Source organism: Neltuma alba, unplaced genomic scaffold (genome assembly GCF_004799145.2).
Source record: "Neltuma alba isolate B1F8T4 unplaced genomic scaffold, ASM479914v2 tig00013418_pilon, whole genome shotgun sequence".
NCBI classification, from domain to species: Eukaryota; Viridiplantae; Streptophyta; class Magnoliopsida; order Fabales; family Fabaceae; genus Neltuma; species Neltuma alba.
In genome coordinates, this window is record NW_021637671.1 from 39,265 (window position 1) to 62,807 (window position 23,543).

The 23,543-nt window shown below is 35.8% G+C and overlaps 3 protein-coding genes across 9 annotated transcripts; 1 reads left to right on the forward strand and 2 right to left on the reverse strand.

Annotated features, from left to right (window-relative positions):
* Positions 1 to 363: 363 nt before the first annotated feature.
* Positions 364 to 10,700, reverse strand: LOC114737220 (E3 ubiquitin-protein ligase PRT1). 6 transcript variants are annotated; one of them, XM_028925128.1, is made up of 8 exons: positions 10,696 to 10,700; positions 6,659 to 6,760; positions 5,993 to 6,021; positions 5,728 to 5,907; positions 4,281 to 4,643; positions 3,974 to 4,174; positions 2,325 to 2,416; positions 364 to 1,071 (listed from the first exon to the last, which is right to left on the reverse strand). In XM_028925128.1, exons 2-8 carry the CDS (start codon positions 6,754 to 6,756, stop codon positions 754 to 756), a joined length of 1,281 nt encoding a protein of 426 aa, XP_028780961.1. In that variant the 5' UTR covers positions 6,757 to 6,760; positions 10,696 to 10,700; the 3' UTR covers positions 364 to 753. The 6 variants fall into 6 exon arrangements, with proteins under 6 accessions (XP_028780961.1, XP_028780960.1, XP_028780963.1 ...); XM_028925127.1 differs by lacking the exon at positions 10,696 to 10,700 and adding an exon at positions 6,916 to 6,965; XM_028925130.1 differs by lacking the exon at positions 10,696 to 10,700 and adding an exon at positions 6,916 to 6,964 and having other exon boundaries at positions 5,728 to 5,869; positions 6,659 to 6,828.
* LOC114737219 (putative receptor protein kinase ZmPK1) lies at positions 10,485 to 12,905 on the forward strand. Its single transcript, XM_028925124.1, has one exon. The coding sequence runs from the start codon at positions 10,499 to 10,501 to the stop codon at positions 12,893 to 12,895; it is 2,397 nt and encodes a 798-aa protein (XP_028780957.1). The 5' UTR covers positions 10,485 to 10,498; the 3' UTR covers positions 12,896 to 12,905.
* A 3,065-nt stretch (positions 12,906 to 15,970) lies between these two features.
* Positions 15,971 to 22,646, reverse strand: LOC114737221 (E3 ubiquitin-protein ligase PRT1-like). Of its 2 annotated transcripts, none has more exons than XM_028925132.1 (7): positions 22,469 to 22,646; positions 21,805 to 21,833; positions 21,541 to 21,720; positions 20,060 to 20,422; positions 19,752 to 19,952; positions 18,137 to 18,228; positions 15,971 to 16,907 (listed from the first exon to the last, which is right to left on the reverse strand). In XM_028925132.1, exons 1-7 carry the CDS (start codon positions 22,564 to 22,566, stop codon positions 16,590 to 16,592), a joined length of 1,281 nt encoding a protein of 426 aa, XP_028780965.1. In that variant the 5' UTR covers positions 22,567 to 22,646; the 3' UTR covers positions 15,971 to 16,589. The 2 variants fall into 2 exon arrangements, with proteins under 2 accessions (XP_028780965.1, XP_028780966.1); XM_028925133.1 differs by having other exon boundaries at positions 21,541 to 21,682; positions 22,469 to 22,608.
* Positions 22,647 to 23,543: the final 897 nt, after the last annotated feature.

Here is a 23,543-nt window from a genome sequence, read left to right on the forward strand (position 1 = left end):
CCATATACGAACAGATTGGACACTGACATTAAGCATCAAAACCCAAGTTAACAAAGTTGTCTGCACACTTTGGATCCTCACGTTTTAAAAGAAACTTGACGTGTGTAAATTTTGAAGAGAGAAACACAACTGACATGGGATTCCCATCTCATAAATAAGACCCACCAATCAAGTCTCCTTTATTTCGCGTCCCTCTGAAAATATACACTGTAAATCTCGAAACTTTAGAGGATCCTAATAATGCTTGATGGGATAGGTCAGGCAATCTACCACAGAATGGAGGGCATGTTCAGCTCGGATCTCAAGCGTCAATAAGGCTGTGAAATGAAGCAAACTCTCACGCAGGTAGTACAAATCATGAAGATATATGACTTTCCTTGCAGAAAGCCATGAAGCAAAATATTAACAATTACAAACCTTAAAACTATTTAAAAAAAATCTCAAGAACCATTTGAATAGCTCCCTGATGTTATCAGCGGTATTTCCTAAAATTATAGTTTGATCTTTTCAATCTTACAACGATGTTTAAAATTGTCACTACCATTGAATATAAACACTCTGGTAACATGCACAAGATCAAATTGTAACTAATAATAGTTTTATTGTCCTTGAGACTAATTCTGATTTTTTTCAAGGTCCTTATCTGTGATCATCACTCATGGTTCCTCAACTGTCCTTTTCCAAATGAACTATTGACTGATTCCCAACCAAAAAAACAGCAGATGACCATGGGATTTTTGTCAATTCAACTCTTCAATTGGTGCCTTCAGAGTCATTCTGGGCATGTTCTTCATCAGCATCAACAACCAAATTGGGATCTTCAGGTCTAAACCCTAGGCCTTCCATCAGCAAGTTTTCAGTGGAACCATGTCCTAACCGTCCAGTTACCAGTGTTATTATGCTATGGATCATGTTCACTGAGTTAAGCTCAAACTCGTGATCTGGAGTGTGCTGCTGATTGAACCGACCAGGAATCTTGCTGCGAATTTTATAACAATCAGCGCAAAGATCAAAACCAACCTTCTCCTTACAGTCTTTGCATCTGTATCTATCCCCAACAATTGGAAACATCTGAACATACAAGCCATATGTTACCACAATAGAAAACTAGGAAGTATCAAAGAAACTGGCTGAAACCAAAAAGAGAAGGGGGGGGGGGGTTGGGGTTGGGAATAAAGGTGTGGGGGCATTTTGATTTCTGATGTCTTAATTTTGTTCCTTCGGCATGGCTTCTTGCCATGGGTTGTGTAATATATTTAAACCCCCCCCCCCCAAAAAAAAAAAAAAAAACCAAATCTGATATATCAAGTAGGGATCTTAAGTAATTAGCTTAGCAGGCAGCCAACTAGAATAACAATGATTTATAGATAATATTTTGCAAAAGAACGGAAAAACCCAAGGAAAGATAATATCATAACCTTAGGAATATGAAAATCTAGCTTTAACTCCAGCAGGACCAATTAAAGCCATATAAATCATACTTTTAAAAACCAAAATAAAACCACCTAGGGGTAGCCCAATTATCAAGGTTCAATATCTAATATGCCGAACAAAAGAATTATACTGAAATCTATTATCAGATAATGGTCTTTAACGGTACCATGCATATTTAGAATAACAAAATGACATATTATTAGCCAGATCACAAAAAAATTAACGGCCAAAGGATCACTAGGAGGGGCTTAATAAAAATTTTAAAAGTAAGGAATTATTACAATATTTTAAACTAATAATGGGAATTTAGAGAACTTTAAGAGCAAAAGTGTTATTCAACTACTTGTTAATGGCAGAATCCACAAAGCAACATGCACCTTGGCCCAAAAAAAAAAAAAACACAAAGCAACATACACAATTAGGACAGGAAATTCTCCTCCTGCGACAGAAAGTAAAGCTCATTGTGGGAATATTAAATCAAAAGCGCTCTCTAAACGCCCTACAAGTCTGCAGTGCAAACCCCTTAGCATCATTCATGAACCAACACCCAAACAGAAGCCAAAAGAACAGCTTTAATCAGAAAAGATGGGAGGAAAGAAACTTCTCAATGAAAAGTCTAGCCATAGGCTTCATCCATACACCATGAATCCTAGCAGTAGTCTTCATCAGTCATTTCATAACATCAGGAACGAAACAAGTTAGAACCACACTGTTGCAGCTGGAACAAGATAGAGTATACAAGACCACAACCATGCTGGGTCAACAAAAGAGAGTTTCAACTAGTAACAATGCCTAACGTTCATTTCCATGCAAACAGCCCCAAATATAGACAACATTAAGAAAAAAAAATACAAGCATAAATCCAAGAAAGCAGCGACTAGAGGTTTTACCCCACAAAAATCACAACCAACTCCAACATGTACTTTTGAGTGAGGATCAGACCACCATGCTGCTTTTCCTCCTCCACCCTCGTTCAATGAACCTGGAAGCAGAAGCTAAGGAGTAACTAGGAGATGCCAATAAGATGGAATAATAGTGCTGAAGAAACACGAAAGTGAATCAAATTTCGGAAGAAAGGGAAAAATTATAAGATGGAAAATTGTTATAGATAGGTAAAGGAAAAGTAGTTCTCCGAACATTGAAATAAAAGACAGTCAAACACACACGCACACGCACACGCACACACGCACGCGCGCACATACACACGCAGAGACAGAGCAAAACGCCAGAAAAAGCCATAAACACAGCATTATCTAGTGACATAGAGACAATGGGCATGTAAAGCATCTCATACCCACTAAATACACCAAAGAGCCAAAAAAGCACACATTGCCACAAAATTTAGGCCTCTTTATTCAAACCAAGACCTTTAAAACTTATCATGACGAAAAAAACTCCAAGGTGAAGGGCACCACATGTTCACCAAGAAATTCAAACAAATTAATCCAAGGAAAGCAGATGAAAGTAAACCCCAACAATGAAGCATTAAAATAGGGCACTTCTATCCAACTTAAGTTCACAAATAATGACAATTAGGAGGAAGAACCACCTAGGCCTGCAACTCTACAAACAGGTATGTGTATTTGTTTTATTAACTACTGATGTCAAAGTAAAAGAATTGACCAAAGAAGAATTTATAGATTTCTGCATAGACTAGTCAAGCATGAACCCTACGCCCTACCTACTAAAAAAATGATAAGAATAGAGGGCTAAGAAATTAAACAAGAATAAATCTTTAATCATCCAAATTGGAGTGAATAATAAAATTAAAAATAATTTAGTTCACAGAACATTCCATGAATCAAATTCTTGAGGGGAAAAAAATAAAAAACAAGAAATACAAGAAATACAAGAGACTGAAACTCTGTCCAGAATAAAAATTTTGAGTGCGAATATTTCCCAAGGAAAGGGCTTTAAATTAAAGGGGAAAAAAGTTCCACATGCAAAAAAAAAATCTGACAAAACTTAATGCGAGAATCATCATCAGCACATAGAAATTAATGATTTTAGAGAAGCTATCCCTTAGGAATAAACTCGGAAGGATTAGCATGAGTAGCAATTACTAGGCTGGCTAAAGCAAAGTAGAACATCAACCAGAAGTTTAAAACAACAAAGTTGAAAAGAAGAAACTCAATGATATAAAAAAAAAAGGAGGGTGGGGTGAGTAGAAAGGCTGGAGGTTCAAGTACTCTATGGTTATGGCCAGCATCTGAACTTATACAAGATGAGAGGAGAAAGCAACTGGAAGAGTCCATGCATCTTCCTAAACCAAGGCGGTCAATGATTTCCAAATCATAACAGTCAATTCCGCCTATCAGAACAACTTCTGTTTTCTATTCTTTAACTATCAACAATGATAGATGTCACCTTAGTTCATGAAATCTACATAATTACCCTATATTTTATGCATGGGTTATTTTTATTTATTTTGAAGGATCAATTCCCCTAGAAGCTTCTTGGAGGAAAGTTGATTTCCTTAAGACTTCACTCAACATTGTATGACCAAAAGATACTAAAACCAGGAGGCAAAGATACATACAAGAAGGGGTCTCAGGTTTATCGTTGATATGCCTCAGTTGAACAGCATCTCTTTGCTTTGCATATTCCTCAGGGAATTGTTCCTTTATAAAGTGATCAAGCTCCAAACAAACTTTTGGAAATCCTCTTGGATGTGGGAGTTGACAAATTTGGCATCTAAGCATCTCATCAGTTGAGTTCTTGATGCAAGACTCACAGTATACTGTAGAGAATGAAGGGAAAGCACAGAAGTTATACATAAACTAATTAGATTTTCTATCAATGATCTTAAAACTTTAAAATGAGAGGTAAGTATTGTGCATACATACCATGACCACAGTTAAGAACAACAGGATGAAAAAGCAGTTGCTTGCATGTTGAACACACCACATCTGCAGCTGATATCTTTTCCTGCCGATCGGTCTGAGGCAGCATTTTTACTTGAGCAGGCGTGCCAAAATCTTCAGGAGTTCCACCAAAAACATCTTTAGAACAGATGTTTCCGTTATTTTGCTTTTGAGTTTCAGACCCTGATTGCTCCATACTTGCAGAGAGTCCGGCATTCTGCGGGTTGGAAACCAGATTTCCAGCATAGCAGGGAGATGAAGTACCTGGATGATCAAACTTGACGTCTGACGCAAGATTATCACCATCAATTTGAGGAGAGAAAGTGCCCCGTTTCTTTTCTTCCTCTGGAAAAAGAAGATATATAAACCATTGCCTTAAACTGGGCTAGAAAAAGACAAAACGAGAACTTGTCTTTTCATAATATATGCAAATGTACTTGAGAGAGAGTCACAGCAAGGGGGGAACCAAAGTTTACAAACAACAGACAAGGATGAACCAAGAATCCGAATAACACCAAAAAAAACGGTTTTACATGTTAAACGAAAAAGGTATACATATGACAAAAAAATTTTACATATTAAACCAAGGGTATACATGTAACGTGGAACAAAAGCCTCCAATAAGCAGAGCAGCAGAAACTTATGGATCTGCAATCTGCTTAAAAAATTAGACCTCCAGAAAGTTCTCTTCCCTGGACTTTACAGTCATCACATTCACTTCAAACATGTGATATATTTAGGTTTTCTCTTTTTGCTGCATGCCAACAAATGCAAAAGAAAAGACTTTTTGATTTGCCAAAAACTATTTTGACTCAAAAGTTTATAAGATGCCAAATGAAGGTCTATTAATAGATTTTATTATAATTTTTAACATGCCTCCTTACATAAAAGCCTCTTGACCTTAAAGTTAAGGATGGAGTAAGCATTTTGTACAATCAAGGCATTGACAGCAATAGTACGTTCTAAATTTCCATTTCAACGATAATCACAATATCTAAAACAGTTTCTGTGACCACTGACAAGGGAGCCATTATCGATCATGACTTTTAAAATTATTCTGGATAACTCAAGGTAAGAAATTATGCCCAAAACATTCAACAAGGAAAGAATACATCATACTCGAGCTCCAGGTTCCCAAGGTGCTATGAATATGTGCTGCAAGGCATGAGGCATACTACTCCACCCATGCTTTTAATACTAAATCATATTGGTGCGGGTAACATACCAAATCTACTGATCTACTGTAGCACCAAATATGCTATAATTTTCAGACGCAACTTTATCTCCCTCTTATTTGCTAACAATATTTTCCCTTTCAGACAAGCTAAATTTATTTTTTTTTTTTTTAAAAAAAGCTACAGTTAAAAATGGCAAACTACACGCACGCACGCACACATGCTCATGCATAAGGCCGTAGACAAAAGCATACCAAGAGTTTGAATTTCCCTTCTCTTGTAAGCAGCAGGATACATCTTCTGAAGCAAAAAGTGAAGCATCCAACAGATTGTTGGAAAGTGATAATATGGACGCCTACAAATTGGACAATGAGACTCACAAAGGGGGCTCATTGACTGATGGACACACCAGAAACAGGATATGTGACCACAAGCTGCAAATGAAAGATAATAGAAGTTGGATTGTAATTAGAGTGAAAAAATACTAATTTTTCCTCAATGAAAATAATGCTGACTTACACAGTACAATAGGCTTGTATAATAGATCCCTGCACGATCAAAGTAGACTAAGATTTAGTATGTAAAGCCTTAAAAATGGAGTAAAAAAGCTAAAAGCCAACTAAAGTTGAATCCAGCCAAAAATAAGAAGCCCCAGGACGTCCTCAGTGTTCTCTTTTCTTTCAGTCTTTCTGTTTTCAGAGGGTTGAGGGGCGTACTTTTTAAATTTGAAATGAGTGATTAATACTAAGAGAACCTCAATAAGTCCAAACCGGACTAATTTTGTCGTCAAAGCTTTGCATGCTCAGCTGAAGAGAGGGGCATACAGGGACTTGGGACCAGAACTTCATTTCCAAACATGGCATTAAAATTTAAAGATTCTAACTTTCACTGGATCAGAATCGTTCCCAGTTCTTCTTCCCCTTCTAGTAACAGCATTTTCAATGAAGTGGGTTTCACCAACGCATTCATCAACCACTATTTAATTGAAACACTGGCAAGGAAAAAAATCTGACGTCCAAATCATCATCATCAATTCAACTTGATCTTCGAAAAATAACATTCCCCGGCCCTTTTCAATTATAAAAGAAGAAATTGACGTACGATATATCAACCTTAAGATGGGCTGGAAATGCTTCACTTCATCTGTCTGGGGAAAAAAAATCACAATAACAAAAAGAGACTTACAGACAAACGCAGCAAACAAAGGATTCGGAGAATTCTTCTTGTTCATCGTCGGCAAGATTTGGATCTTCGTAAGCGTTCTCCGTTCCCTGCAAGGCCATATTTCTGGAGCCGGGAACAGAGAGAAGCGTAATACCAGATGATGAGCGTAAGCCAGATGAGGTTCTGGAAATCTAATCAGGAAAAAAATATAAAAATTTAGCCTTTCAATCCTCAATAGCAAGATCTTTCGAGAGAAGCTCAAACAATAAAAAACTTACATATAGGAATACGTAGTGTATTTATATAACCATTGAACCAGGCCTGACAACACCTGGGTTCGACGTGCAGGGCAACCCATAGAATATGTTATTTTCTATTTTCTTTTGCCTCAATCCGAAGTAATCGTCCATAACCGAGGCAGCAAGGCCAAGGTGAATCCCCCTGAACTGACGTGATATCTACATTGGGGATATTTACGCGCAGCATTTATTCCTTCCTCCGGCCTTATTGCAAAAATCTCCTATTTATTATATAATTAGATTAATACAATATTTGATCTCTCATGTTTATGCTTATTTTGATTTTAACTTCTTAAATTTTTTATCATAGATTTTGGATCCTAACTTAAAAAGAAAAATTATTCAAGTTTTTATTAAATTATAAAAACTAATATTTTAGAGAGAAAAAACTTGAGGCAATCAAAACTTATATTTTGAAATTTGAAGGATAAAAAAATTATATTACTCCTATTTTATAAAATAATATACTATTTCATTTAAAATATTAAATTTTTTACCTAATATGATTAATTAATATAAAGCTTTTTATAATATTTTTTATTGAGATAACTTTAAATAATTAATTTTAACTACTCTTTCTTAACTCTGAAATTATAAAAACTATTGAGAGTATGTATCACAAAATTCGACATTGGACCGGTTCACTCTCACCAGTCGAACCAAGCAGTTTGATCCGGTTTCTAGAACCACGTGGTTAAGAATTTCAGAGATAATGGGAAACTTTTTTTTTTTTTGTAAGTTATAGAAAGGCTTCCATTTTTTTTTTGAGCAGCAATTATAGAAAAGCTTGCTAGCATCTTGAAAACTATTCTCACGTTATTTCGGGGCCAAACCCAATAGAGATTTCCGATGCTTTTTGGATTATGCAATTTTATATTATTATTTTTTTAAAATTTTAATCGAATGTCTCTAAGCTATAATATAGATATATATATATTAACGCAAGATTTTTTTTATACACAAAATTAACGCAAGATATGTATGTATAAACTGTAAAGTATACAGTGGACACTGATAAAAGTTTTATATCGGTAGCTCAAGTGACTGTGAGCTCAGAGCATTGATAAGGGGTATAATGGTAACTACCCTGATTCTAGGCTTCTGGCTAGATTCAATTCTTAACAGAAGAATTAAATAACTGTTTTATGAATATTAAAAAAATTAATAAAAACAGAAATCAAGTTAAATTGGGTTTTATATTTAAAACCAAATTAAATTTTTAATTAATTTTTATATTCAGCGGAGGTACTTATTATAAATCATTTAAAGGAGAAATTTTTCGTTTTAAATATAAGCCATTGGTATGATATTTAATAATTATTTTTCAATTTTATTCTTATCTAATTTTCACTAAAAAGAGGGGAAGCACAATGCTGTGGAAATGATTTGTAAATATAGGTAGAAAACAAATTTAATAAAAATAAATTTAAATTTTTTTATTAATTTAATGCAAAAACATAAAATATAATGATAAAAACCGGAAAAGTATGATGACAAAAAAAGCCGTTGAACTTGCGGCGGGCGGATCCCGGCTTCGTCCTGTTCAAGTGAAAGTGGCGTCGCACTGTGTAGGGGAGGGCACGTACCAACAAAAAGAAGTACTCCTCCAATCCTAAATATAAGACCCTTTTTGTAGTGTAATTTAGTGTAAATTACACTACAAAAAGGGTCTTATATTTAGGACCGGAAGAGTATTTGGGTGACCCGAGGATCAAATCAACTGGTTGGGAGTGTTTTAACTTAACCATGGGTCTCATGTTCGAGAAGTGAGAATGCACAAAAAGGGTCTTATATTTAGGACCGGAAGAGTATTTGGGTGACCCGAGGATCAAATCAACTGGTTGGGAGTGTTTTAACTTAACCATGGGTCTCATGTTCGAGAAGTGAGAATGCAGTATCTTAGGAGTTAGAAGCGCTAATCTTAATGGTTTTTGTCATGTCTTGATTTGGATTCGTTTGAGCTCATTGTTATACCTGTAAGATGGTCTAACTCAGGACACCGGGTGTTTATGTAAAAAAGAAGTATTTTGGTGTTTTTTTTTAAAATTAAAATATTCTCACGTTTAAAACTCCATCCAAACATCCTCCAAATCTTGAGGCTAACATCTTCTTTCTTGTCTCCACTTTTCGAGGGTGAGACGAATGAAGATCCTATCATCCTAAGGCCAAACCAATTACGTTTCCTGGTCTTCTCCATATTCAAAACTCGGAAGCCACTTTTCTGTTATGGGGCGGTTAATAGAATTATCTATCCTACTGTTAATTCTCTTCCAAAATTTATGTGAAGTTAGTCGAATATGACTCATATTTTGAATACATTATTGGGAGTTGGGTTTTGTTATAGATAAAATATAATATCTCAATTAACTTTATTTCTTATAACTATCACTTTTCTTATAAACTAATTTATTTAATTTATAAATTGATGTACTCTGAGTATAATATAATCTTACATAAACATTTTATAAAGATGATATCACATTTATTATAATTAACTATTTTATGTTTATTTTTTTAATTTACTTATATCAATTAATAAGCGACTTTTCCACTAAGAGAGGGTTTGGATTAATTTTTTAAAAGTGATTTTATAATGTACCAAGTAAGTATGTAAAAAAGTTTTGTCTCAATTTATGTAAAAATACTTTTTAAAGTGCTTTTAAGAATTATTTGGAGTTGCGATCTGCAAGTATTTATAAATACATTTACATAAGTCAAGATAAAATTCTTTTCATATTTAATAAATAATGATAGAAAAGTTTATAAACCATTTCAAAGCAAAATTGTATAGAGTGAATTATGTTTGTGTAGCAGGAGCATCATGTAATCAGATAAAAAGTAATTGTGTCAAACAATTATTATCAATGTTTGTTGTTTATACCTTTACTTTATCAAATGGTCAATCAATCGACATCATCAAGATTGAAAACAATATCAATATCAATAACTTTGACCAATATAAGTTATGAAGGGAAAGGAAAAAGAGTCTGAACTCAAAAAAAAAAACCAATATCCCTAAAATAACTTTGACTAATTAATAAAGCCTTTTGGGAACTATCATGTTAAGCATCTTACCTATTCGGTTTTTATATTAAGTTTTTTTTTACGGTTCAATAGTCATAAAATGTGGGGGAAAATATAAATTACACATGCTATTTCAAAATTTATATTTTTATACCATTATTTAAATATATCATATGCTTCAATTAAAAAAAAAAATCATATGCAGTTCAAAATGATGTTAAATAGAAGATTTGAGGACAAACACAATTGTGTTTTTAATACTGCAAATAATAAATACCTGCTCTTCCACGTGGTCCAAGGGAACTCGTGGGCAGACAAATAATTAACCACGTAGAACATTATGAGAGCAAGGAACATCAAAGTCAAATATTCACACACGTTGACTTCAAATTTTAAGGATCAAATCTCAATTTCGCAGACGAAATGAATTCGGAGTCTATTTATATATGTCATCCGAAGACCGAACCATAAAGGCACTGATCACAATGGTTCATCTTCCGCAGATATAATCAAACCCCATTTTTCCTGCTGTTTTGGTATGGCTGTTTCTTCAATCCTATACATTCTTCTTCTCTTATCTCTGTCTTTTCGATGTTCTTCATCTTCATCACTCAACAGTGGCTTCTCTCTCTCAGTGGAGAAACCAGAAGATGTTATCCTGTCACAAAACGGCGTCTTCTCTGCCGGCTTTTACCTCGTTGGTGAAAACGCCTATGTATTCTCCGTTTGGTTCACCCAGAACCGCACCGTCATTTGGACAGCAAACCGTGACCAACCCGTCAACGGAAAACGGTCATCACTTTCCCTTCTCAAAACTGGAAACCTTGTCCTCTCTGATGCCGGACAGTTCAACGTGTGGTCGACCGGCACCGTTTCGTCTTTGCCGACCCACTTGGTTCTTAACAACAATGGAAATCTAGTACTCTACGAGAACCCAATACGAGGAAGCAAAATTCTATGGCAGAGCTTTGATTTCCCGACAGACACTCTGCTTCCCGGACAACAACTGACAAGATTTACAAAGCTTGTCTCTGGCAGAAGTGAAACCAATCAATCATCTGGCTTCTACAGGTTTCTCTTTGACGACAACAACATTCTTAGCCTTTTGTACGACGGTCCCGATGTCTCCAGCAAATATTGGCCTTCGCCATGGCTTTTGAGCTGGGAAGCTGGAAGAAGCACCTATAACAGTAGCAGAATCGCAGTGTTAGATTCAATTGGAGGTTTCAGTTCAACAGACAAGTATAACTTCACAACTTCTGATTATGGGGCTTTGATACAAAGAAGATTGAAATTAGATCCTGATGGAAACATTCGAGTGTACAGCCTGCAGAATAATCTATGGAAGGTGACGTGGCAAGCCATATCTGATTCTTGTATCGTGCATGGAATTTGTGGTGCTAATAGTACTTGCATCTATGATCCTAAAGAAGGAAGGAAGTGCTTGTGTCTTCCAGGCTATAGAGTGAAGAACCATAGCGATTGGTCTTATGGTTGTGAACCCAAGTTTCAACTCTCGTGTGATAAAAATGAGTCTACCTTCTTCAAATTGTTCGATGTTGAGCTGTATGGGTATGACGTTGTCTATGTGAAAAACATCACTTTTAATGATTGTAAGGATGATTGTTTGAATGATTGTGACTGCAAGGCGTTTCAGTACACAATGGACCAGCAAGGCTTATTTCAATGCTTTACGAAAAGAGTTATGCTTAACGGTCATCATTCACCAAGTTTCGAAGGAGCGACCTACTTGAGACTCCCAAGATCCCTTAGCAGCAATGTTTTGTTCCGTGAAGAAGAAGAACCAACTCAAGAAAATGGTAATGTTTGCCCGGTGAAGCTTGAAAGAGCCTATACCAAGAGACACGTCAGTAGTTTCGTGAAGTTCTTTCTTTGGTTCGCTGTCTCAATTGGGGTGGTTGAAGTCCTTCTCATTTTTACAATTTGGTGTTCTTTGATTACAAAACAAAACTCTAGTAGAAATCAACAAGGATACAATTTTCTCTCTCCTTTTGGGTTTAAAAGATTTACTTACTCTGAGCTAAAACAAGCAACAAAAGGGTTCACAGAAGAAATTGGAAGAGGCTCAGGTGGAATAGTGTACAAAGGAGTGTTGGGTGATCAAAGAATTGCAGCAATTAAGAAGCTGAACAATAACATCGTTGGAGCCAAACAAGAAGAAGGAGAATTCCTAGCTGAAGTGAGCATAATCGGTAGGCTTAACCACATGAACTTAATTGAAATGTGGGGGTATTGTGCAGAGGGAAAGCACAGGCTTTTGGTGTACGAGTACATGGGAAAAGGTTCTTTAGCGGAAAATCTCAAATCAAACACTTTGGATTGGACCAAAAGATACAACATCGCTCTTGGAACGGCAAGGGGTCTAGCCTACTTACACGAAGAATGCCTAGAGTGGATTCTGCATTGTGACATAAAGCCCCATAATATTCTTCTGGATTCAAATTACCAACCCAAGGTAGCAGATTTCGGCTTATCCAAGCTTCAAAATCGTAATGACCAAAACTCCAAAAATTTCTCAGTTATAAGAGGAACGAGGGGGTACATGGCACCTGAGTGGCTTTTTAATCTGCCAGTAACGTCAAAGGTGGATGTGTATAGCTATGGGATCGTTGTGTTGGAGATGATAACAGGAAGGAGTCCGACGAGGATGGGAACTGGGACTGATGAAGACGAAGGAGCAAATAATGGGAGGCTTTTGACATGGGTGAGAGAGAAGAGGAAGAAAACGACGTCGTGCAGTTGGGTGGAGCAGATACTGGACGCAGCCATTGTATCAGAGTATGGGGTTGAGAAGAGAAAGATGGAGACTCTGGCTAAAGTGGCTATGGAGTGTGTGGAAGAAGACAGGGATGCAAGGCCCACCATGAGCCAAGTTGTTGAGATGCTTCAGAGCCAGGAAGATGATGCTTGTTAGTCATCTATGACGGCTTACAAATTTGCATGCAAATTCTCTCCAATGATATTGCATCCTGTGATATGATAATATGATAAGAGTATGTCTGACTCCATACTATCTAAACATATCAATGAAGGGAATAGACTAACTGCATTTGGGAGTGTTTGGATAAGATCAAAATTATGGTTTTAGAGGTGCTTTTACGGTATATGAAGTAAATATATGGAGGAGTTTGCCTCAATTTGCAAAAAAAAATGCTTTTGAAAAGTGATTATTGGGATATTCAAACACCCTTTTAGTAGTAAATATTATCCAAACACACATTGTTACCAATACGCACACCACACTCATACGCCACTTTCATACCCTCCTCATACCCATATACGCCCGCCGCACGCCACCAAGCCATATACACGCGGCCATTCATTCTTCAAGCACACACTCCACATCCTTCAATTCCATCCAATTTCACCGTCTTGAGATTTGACCATTCTTTTCCTCCAAAATCTTCGACTTCATCCCTCGTTCAACGCTCTCCCTTCTGCGACTCTATTCTCTTCTTCCCTCACATCATTCGGCCTTCACCGTTTTTTCGGTTCTGCTGCAGAATCCTCCATATCAGAACCTTCAACTCGGCCTCCATGGATTCCTCAGACCTCAAACGTATTGAAGATGCTGTTAGAGTGAAGAGAGGCTAATCCCATTGTGCCCTTTGAAGATGGAGGAGTGGCTTGAACTCGGAGCTTCAACTAGGAGAGTATTTAGTTTTCTAATTAATTTTCTCATGGATTTCATTAGATTTTTCTTGTGTTAAGAATATTTTTTATTTGATTTGGAGATTGAAATTATGCGTTGTAATTTCTGTTAATTGGATTTTTACGATTTAATTTGAGTTGTATTACTTGGAACTTAAATTTATATATTTCTTTTGCATTTATTAAAATTATTTTATCTAGCGTGTTGTTAGATTCTATGATTGAGATGTATTGTAGTTGAGTATCTCTATGAGCATTCTTTGAGAGAGAAACAAGTTTTATTAACTGAATTTAAATTGCACATCAAGTGATTTTTAAAGGCAGCTTAATAGTTTGACTACTATCTAGCGTTTAGAGTAGTTAAGTATTAAGTTTATTTGACCCAAACCGTGTTTGGAGTTGCTTTGCTTAACTTGGTGTATTATTTTACTCCCATATTTCTATTAAGCAAAGATAACTACATTCTGTTTTCAAGAAACATTCTTATCACAGGTTTTGCTAAAATCCAATTTTAAATTTTTCATTCTCTTTTTATTAAAAATACCAAAAAAAAAAGTTTAGATTTATTTCTTATTTTCATAATTAGTTTTATTAATTGAAAAATCTTTTTCCAAACTCTTTCTTGGCGGCCTGAAAGTTGAGCACTTGTGCTCACCATCAAGGCCTATAAGTTAACAAAGATGTTGCATACTTTGGATCTTCACGTTTAAAAGGGGGGAAAAAAACAAAGAACTTAATTTTACTCATGCTTCCTCAACCATTATTTTCTAGATAAACTACTGACAGATTCCAAACCAAAACAACAGCAGATGAAGTTGGGATTTTTGTCAATTCAACTCCTCAATTGGTGCCGCCAGAGTCATTCTGGTTATGTTCTCCATCAGCATCAACCACCAAATTGGGATCTTCAGGTCTAAACCCTAAGCTTTCCATAGGCAAGTTTTCAATGGAACCATCTCCTAACTGTCCGGTAACTATCTCCTCAAACTCGTGATCTGGAGTGTGCTGCTGATTGAACCGACCCGGAATCTTGCTGCGAATTTTATAACAGTCCGCACAAAGATCAAAACCAATCTTCTCCTTACAGTCTTTGCATCTGTATCTATCCCCAACAATTGGAAACATCTGAACAGACAAGCCTTGTGTTACCACACTGGAAATATGATGTTGTCTATGTGAAAAACATCACTTTTAATCACGCGGTGGGCTGGCCCGTTTTATCACTTGTAATTGGGATCACTATTATTAAGTATTTATAAGTATTATTATATAAAATGAGAAAATTTTTGTCTGATACTTACCTCATATTTTATAAATTACAATTCAAAAATTACTTTTAAAGGCTCTAAGTACTTCAATATTAGCCAAAAACTTGATCTGACAGTTCATTTTAGACTAATCTTAATTGAGTTAGATATAACCATAAAAAGGAGACAATTTTCTGTAGTGAAATATTTAACATTGCCACATCTTGAAGGCTCACACTTGAAATTTCTTAAAGTGGTTCAATCTCTACTAAATAAAATCGAATACTTAATGATATGCTTGAGCTGCGCTTTTGCAAAGGCACAAGAACTTCCGGAAAACAAACACTTGCGCCCACTGATAATTAGCTTTTTTCTTGTTTGCCAACGCTCACTGATAATTAGCTACTTACCAGATTTTGCATAATGGAAGAAGATACATGAAAAATTAATTTTGAAAGCGTAAATTAAAGTAGATTTTGGCAAATTTTCATTCAGTTTGAGGAATGCCCATTTTGTTAGCTTTATGCCAAGCATATTAGAATTCATCCTTCTGCAAATAACACCTTATAAAAATATAAATTGAAAAATATTCCTCAATTTTGATCGTATTTATCAGACGAATCACTTTGGTTACTTATGAGGGGAAACACGTGGCAGCCTAATAAAAAGTGGAAACGCTTAATCAGAAAACATGGATACCTACCTCACACCTTGGCCGAGCTTATAAGAATTAGGAATTCTGCCCCCTTGATGCAAACAAGTCATTTTATTCAATGACTTTATGAAAACCATTCCTATATTTGTTCAAGAATACTCTAGCTACCACCTTCTGATTAACAAGCCTATAAAATTCTTGATGTTTTAGACCTGCCAGCATATTTTCAGAGAAGCTAACTGTGTATACAAATTGGCTTGCTTCCCACGTGCATAATGTAAAGTCACCATTTTTTTCCTTTTTTTTTTTAATAATAAAAAGGCAAACATCCACCACTGCAGTTTTACATGGAAGCACCCTGCAATTAGTTGACCAAGCTATTCTCACATCACTTTGGTTAAAACCAAAATCAACAGATTTCTAAACATCCATATTCTGTCAGCAAAGAAAGAGAACAGTTTATAGTCATTTGGAAAATCATAGAATCCAAAGATACCAAACTACAAGTGCCTATAGAACAGTTATTAGATAAACCATACGATAACATTGTTGACTCACAAGTCTTCAACATTATTTACCTCTTGGGCAAACTCACAAGTAAAACAGAAAATCCCCAAACATTTGTTGCCATATACAAACAGATTGGACACTGACATTAAGCATCAAAACCCAAGTTAACAAAGTTGTCTGCATACTTTGGATCCTCACGTTTTAAAAGAAACTTGAAGTGTGTAAATTTTGAAGAGAAACGCAACTGACATGGGATTCCCATCTCATAAATAAGACCCACCGATCAAGTCTCCTTCATTTCGCGTCCCTCTGAAAATATACACTGTAAATCTTGAAACTTTAGAGGATCTTAATAATGCTTGATGGGGTAGGTCAGGCAATCTACCACAGAATGGAGGGCATGTTCAGCTGGGATCTCAAGAGTCAATAAGGCTGTGATCAATTTTACTCCTGGTTCCTCAACTTTCATTTTCCAAATGAACTATTGACTGATTCCCAACCAAAACAGGAACAGATGAACATGGGATTTTTGTCAATTCAACTCTTCAATTGGTGCCTTCGGAGTCATTCTGGGCATGTTCTTCATCAGCATCAACAGCCAAATTGGGACCTTCAGGTCCAAACCCTAAGCTTTCCATAGCCAAGTTTTCAATGGAACCATCTCCTAACTGTCCAGTAACCAGCCTCATTATGTTATGGATAATGCTAATTTGTTTAAGCTCAAACTCGTGATCTGGAGTGTGCTGCTGATTGAACCGACCAGGAATCTTGCTGCGAATTTTATAACAATCAGCGCAAAGATCAAAACCAATCTCCTCCTTACAGTCTTTGCATCTGTATCTATCCCCAACAATTGGAAACATCTGAACATACAAGCCATATGTTACCACAATAGAGAACTAGAAGTATCAAAGAAACTGGCTGAAACCAAAAAAAGAAGGGGGTAGGCAGGGTTGGGAATCAAGGTGGGGGGCATTTTGATTTCTGATGTCCTAATTTTGTTCCTTCGGCATGGCTTCTTGCCATGGCCTTTGTATTATATTTAAAAAAAAAAAAAATTCAAATCTGACATATTAAGTAGGGATCTTAAGTAATTAGCTTAGCCAGGCAGCCAACTAGAATAACAATGATTTATAGATAATATTTTGCAAAAGAACGGAAAAACCCAAGGAAAGATAATATATCATAACCTATGAAAATCTAGCTTCAACTCTAGATAAGGACCAATTAAAGCCATATAAATCATACTTTTAAAAACCAAAATAAAACCACCTAGGGGTAGCCCAATGATCAAGGTTCAATATCTAATATGCCGAAAAAAAGAATTATACTGAAATCTATTATCAGATAATGGTCTTTAACTGTACCATGCATATTTAGAATAACAAAATGACATATTATCAGCCACATCACAAAAATTTAACGGCCAAAGGATCACTAAGAGGGACTTAATAAAAATTTTAAAAGTAAGGAGTTATTACAATATTTTAAACTAATAGTGGGAATTTAGAGAACTTGAAGGGCAAAAGTGTTATTCAACTACTAGTTAACGGCAGAATCCACAAAGCAACATGCACCTTGGCCCAAAAAAAAAAAAAACCACAAAGCAACATACACAATTAGGATAGGAAATTCTCCTCCTGTGACAAAAAGTAAAGCTCATTGAGGGAATATTAAATCAAAAGAGCTCTCTAAACGCCCTACAAGTCTGCAATGCAAACCCCTTAGCATCATTCATGAACCAACACCCAAACAGAAGCCAAAAGAACAGCTTTAATCGAAAAAGATGGGAGGAAAGAAACTTCTCAATGAAAAGTCTAGCCATAGGCTTCATCCATACACCATGAATCCTAGCAGTAGTCTTCATCAGTCATTTCATAACATCAGGAACTAAATAAGTTACAACTACACTGTTGCAGCTGGAGCAAGATATAGTATACAAGACCACAACCATGCTGGGTCAACAAAAGAGAGTTTCAACTAGTAACAATGCCTAACGTTCATTTCCATGCAGACAGCCCCACATATAGATAACATTAAGAAAAAAAAAATACAAGCACAAATTCAAGAAAGCAGCGATTAGAGGTTTTACCCCACAAAAATCACAACCAACTCCAACATGTACTTTTGAGTGAGGATCAGACCACCATGCTGCTTTTCCTCCTCCACCCTTGTTCAATGAACCTGGAAGCAGAAGCTAAAGAGTAACTAGGAGATGCCAATAAGATGGAATAATGGTGCTGAAGAAACACGAAAGTGAATCAAATTTCGGAAGAAAGGGAAAAATTATAAGATGGAAAATTGTTACAGAAAGGAAAAGGAAAAGTAGTTCTCCAAACATTGAAATAAAAGACAGTCAAACACATACACATGCACGCACGCACGCACGCAGAGCAAAACGCCAGAAAAAGCCATAAACAGCGCATTATCTAGTGAAATAGAGACAATGGGCATGTCAAGCATCTCATACCCACTAAATACACCAAAGAGCCAAAAAAGCACACATTGCCACAAAATTTAAGCCTCTTTATTCAAACCAAGACCTTTAAAACTTATCATGACAGGAAAAAAACTCAAGGGCACCACATGTTCACCAAGAAATCCAAACAAATTAATCCAAGGAAAGCAGATGAAAGTAAACCCCAACAATGAAGCATTAAAATAGGGCACTTCTATCCAACTTAAGCTCACAAACAAGGACAATTAGGAGGAAGAGCCACCTAGGCCTGCAACTCTACAACCAGCTATGTGCATTTGTTTTATTAACTACTGATGTCCAGGTAAAAGAATTGACTAAAGAAGAATTTATAGATTTCTGCATAGACTTGTCAAGCATGAACCTACGCCCTACCTACTTATAAAATGATAACAATAGAGGGTTAAGAAATTAAACAAGAATAAATTTTTAATCATCCAAATTGGAGTGAATAATAAAATTAAAAATGATTTAGTTCACAGAACATTCCATGAATCAAATTCCTGAAAAAAATAAAAAATACAAGAGACTGAAACTCTGACCAGAATAAAAATTTCGAGTGCGAATATTTTTCAAGGAAAGGGCTTTAAATTAAAAGGGAAAAAAGTCCCACATGCAAAAAAAAATCTGACAAAAGTTAATGTGAGAATCATCATCAACACACATAGAAATTAATTATTTTAGAGAAGCTATCCCTCAGGAATAAACTCGGAAGGATCAGGATGAGTAGCAATTACTAGGCTGGCTAAAACACAGTAGGACATCAACCAGAAGTTTAAAACAACAAAGTTGAAAAGAAGAAACTCAATGATATGAAAATTAAAAAAAAAAAAAAAAAAAAGGAGGGTGGGGTGAGTAGAAAGGCTGGAGGTTTAAGTACTCTATGGTTATGGCCCGCATCTGAACTTATACAAGATGAGAGGAGAAAGCAACTGGAAGAGTCCATGCATCTTCCTAAACCATGGCGGTTAATGATTTCCAAATCATAACAATCAATTCCGCCTATCACAACAACTTCTGTTTTCTATTCTTTAACTATCAACAATAATAGATGTCACCTTAGTTCATGAAATCTACATAATTTACCCTATATTTTATGCATGGGCTATTTTTATTTATTTTGAAGGATCAATTATCCCAGAAGCTTGTTGGAGGAAAGTTGATTTCCTTAAGACTTCACTCAACATTGTATGACCAAAACATACTAAAACCAGCGGGCAAAGATACATACAAGAAGGGGTCTCAGGTTTATCGTTGATATGCCTGAGTTGAACAGCATCTCTTTGCTTTGCATATTCCTCAGGAAATTGTTCCTTTATAAAGTGATCAAGCACCAAACAAACTTTTGGAAATCCCCTTGGATGTGGGAGTTGACAAATTTGGCATCTAAGCATCTCATCAGTCGAGTTCTTGATGCACGACTCACAGTATACTGTAGAGAATGAAGAAAAAGCAGAGAAGTTATATATCAACTGAATAGATTTTCTATCAATGGTCTTATTATTTTAGAAACGAGAGGTAAATATTGTGCATAAATACCATGACCACAGTTAAGAACAACAGGATGAAAAAGCAGTTGCTTGCATGTTGAACACACCACATCTGCAGCTGATATCTTTTGCTGCCGGTCGGTCTGAGGCAGCACTTTTGCTTGAGCAGGAGTCCCGAGAGCTTCAGGAGTTCCACCAAAAACATCTTTAGAACAGATGGTTCCGTTATGTCGCTTTAGAGTTTCAGACCCTGATTGCTCCATACTTGCAGAGAGTCCGGCATTCTGCGGGTTGGAAACCAGATTTCCAGCATAGCAGGAAGATGAAGTACCTGGACGATCAAACTTGACTTCTGACACAAGATTATCACCATCAAATTGAGGAGAGTAGTAGCCCCCTTTCTTTTCTTCCTCTGGTAAAAGGAGATATATAAACCATTGCCTTAAACTGGGCCAGAAAAAGACAAAACGAGAACTTGTCTTTTCATAATATATGCAAATGTACTTGAGAGAGAGTCACAGCAAGAGGGGAAACCAAAGTTTACAAACAACATACAAGGATGAACCAAGAATCCGAATAACACAAAAGGGAGGGGGGGAGTTTTACATGTTAAACGAAAAAGGTATACATATGACAAAAAAATTTTACTAGTTAAACCAAGGGTATACATAAAACGTGGAACAAAAGCCTCCAATAAACAGAGCAGCAGAAACTTATGGATCTGCAATCTGCTTCAACAATTAGACCTCCAGAAAGTTCTCTTCCTTGGACTTTACAGTCAACACATTCACTTCAAACACGTGATACATTTAGGTTTTCTCTTTTTGCTGCATGCCAACAAATGCAAAAGAAAAGACTTTTTGATTTGCCAAAAACTATTTTGACTCAAAAGTTTATAAGATGTCAAATGAAGGTCTATTAATAGATTTTATTATAATTTTTAACATGCCTCCTCACATAAAAGCCTCTTGACCTTAAAGTTAGGCATGAAGTAAGCATTTTGTACAATCAAGGCATTGGCTCTAAGTTTCCATTTCAATGATAGTCACAATATCTAAAACAGTTTCTGTGACCACTGACAGGGGAGCCATTATCGATCATGACTTTCGAAATTATCCTGGATAATTCAAGGTAAGAAATTATGCCCAAAAGAAACTTCCAAACAATGTAGTTTGTTGAAGAGTTAAGCAAAACATTCAACAAGGAAAGAATATATCATACTCGGGCTCCAAGTTCTTAAGGTGCCATGAATATGTGCTGCGAGGCATGAGGAAGACTGCTTTACCCATGCTTTTAATACTAAATCTTATTGGTACATGCAACATACCTATTCTACGGATCTACTATAGCACCAAATGTGCTATAATTTTCAGACGCAACTTTATCTCCCTCTTACTTGCTAACAATATTTTCCTTTTCAGAGAAGATATATTTACCCCCCCCCCCAAAAAAAAAGAGCAACAGTTAAAAATGGCAAACTGCACACACACACACACACGCTCATGCATAAGGCCGTAGACAAAAGCATACCAAGAGTTTGAATTCCCCTTCTCTTGTAAGCAGCAGGATACATCTTCTGAAGCAAAAAGTGAAGCATCCAACAGATTGTTGGAAAGTGATAATATGGATGCCTACAAATTGGACAATGAGACTCACAAAGGGGGCTCATTGACTGATGGACACACCAGAAACAGGATATGTGACCACAAGCTGAAAATGAAAAATAATACAAGTTGGATTGTAATTAGATTTAAAAATACTAATTTTTCCTCAATGAAAATAATGCTGACTTACACAGTACAATGGGCTTGTATAATAGATCCCTGCATGATCAAAGTAGACTAAGATTTAGTATGTAAAGCCTTAAAAATGGAGTAAAAGGGCTAAAAGCCAGCTAAAGTTGAATCCAGCCAAAAATAAGAAGCCCCGGGATGCCCTCAGTGTTCTCTTTTCTTTCAGTCTTTCTGTTTTCAGAGGGTTAGGGGGCGTACGTTGTAAATTTGAAATGAGTGATTAATACTAAGAGAACCTCAATAAGTCCAAACCGGACTAATTTTGTCGTCAAAACTTTGCATGCTCAGCTGAAGAGAGGGGCATACAGGGACTTGGGACCAGAGCATCATTTCCATACACGGCATTAAAATTAAAAGATTCTAACTTTCACTGGATCAGAATCGTTCCCAGTTCTTCTTCCCCTTCTAGTAACAGCATTTTTAATGAAAGGGGTTTAACCAACGCATTCATCAACTACTATTTAATTGAAACACTGGCAAGGAAAAAAATCTGACTTCCAAATTATCATCATCAATTCAACTTGATCTTCGAAAAATAACATTCCCCGGCCCTTTTCAATTATAACAGAAGAAATTGACATACGATATATCAACCTTAAGATGGGCTGGACATGCTTCACTTTATCTGCCCGGGAAAAAAATCACAATAACAAAAAGAAACTTACAGGCAAACGCAGCAAACAAAGGATTCGGAGAATTCCTCTTGTTCATTGTCCGCAAGATTTGGATCGTCGTATGCGTTCTCCGTTCCCCGCAAGGCCATATTTCTGGAGCCGGGAACAGAGAGAAGCGTAATACCAGATGATTAGCGTAAGCCAGATGAGGTTCTGGAAATCTAATTGGAAAAAATATATATAAAAATTTAGCCAAGCTCAAATAATAAAAAACTTATATATAGGAATATATAGTGTATCTATATAACTAATTAACTATTGAACCAGGCCTGACAACACCTGGGTTCGATGTGCAGGGCAACCCATAGGATATGTTATTTTATACTCTCCTAATCCTTAATATAAGACCTAATTCTTAAGTTAGTTTTGATTTTAAATATAAGACTCATTTATCATATTTATCAATTTTATCTAAATTACCCTAATTGATACTTCTTGAACCATGATTAAGTAAAAGAGGAAGATGAGGTATTAAGAAAGATAATTATAGTGTTTTAGAAAAAATGTGTCACTTTTTTTATAATTAATTAACTTACCTAACTTACTTAACTTTCTTAATCTAATCAAATTGGTTAAATAAGTCTTATATTACAATAATTAAGGGAGTATTTTATTTTGCCCCAATCCGAAGTAATCGTCCATAACCGAGACAGCAAAGCCAAGTTTTTTTTTTTTTTTGGGCCTTGACAGCAAGGCCTAGTTGAATCCCCCTGAATTGACATGATATCTATATTGAGGACATTTACGCGCAGTATATATTCCTCCCTCCGGCCTTACTGCAAAAATCTCCTAATTATTATATAATTAGATTAATATAATTTTTTATCTCTTCAGTTTACACTTATTTTTATTTTAATTCCTTAAGTTTTATATTATAGATTTTGGATCCTAGCTCAAGAGCCAAAATGATTCCAATTTTTATTAAATTATAGAAACTAATATTTTATATGGAAAGAAAATTAAGACATTAAAACTTATGTTTTGAAATATGAGCAATCAAAAATTATATTAATCTTATTTTATAAGACAACATACTGTTTCATTTAAAATATGAAATTTTTTTAAC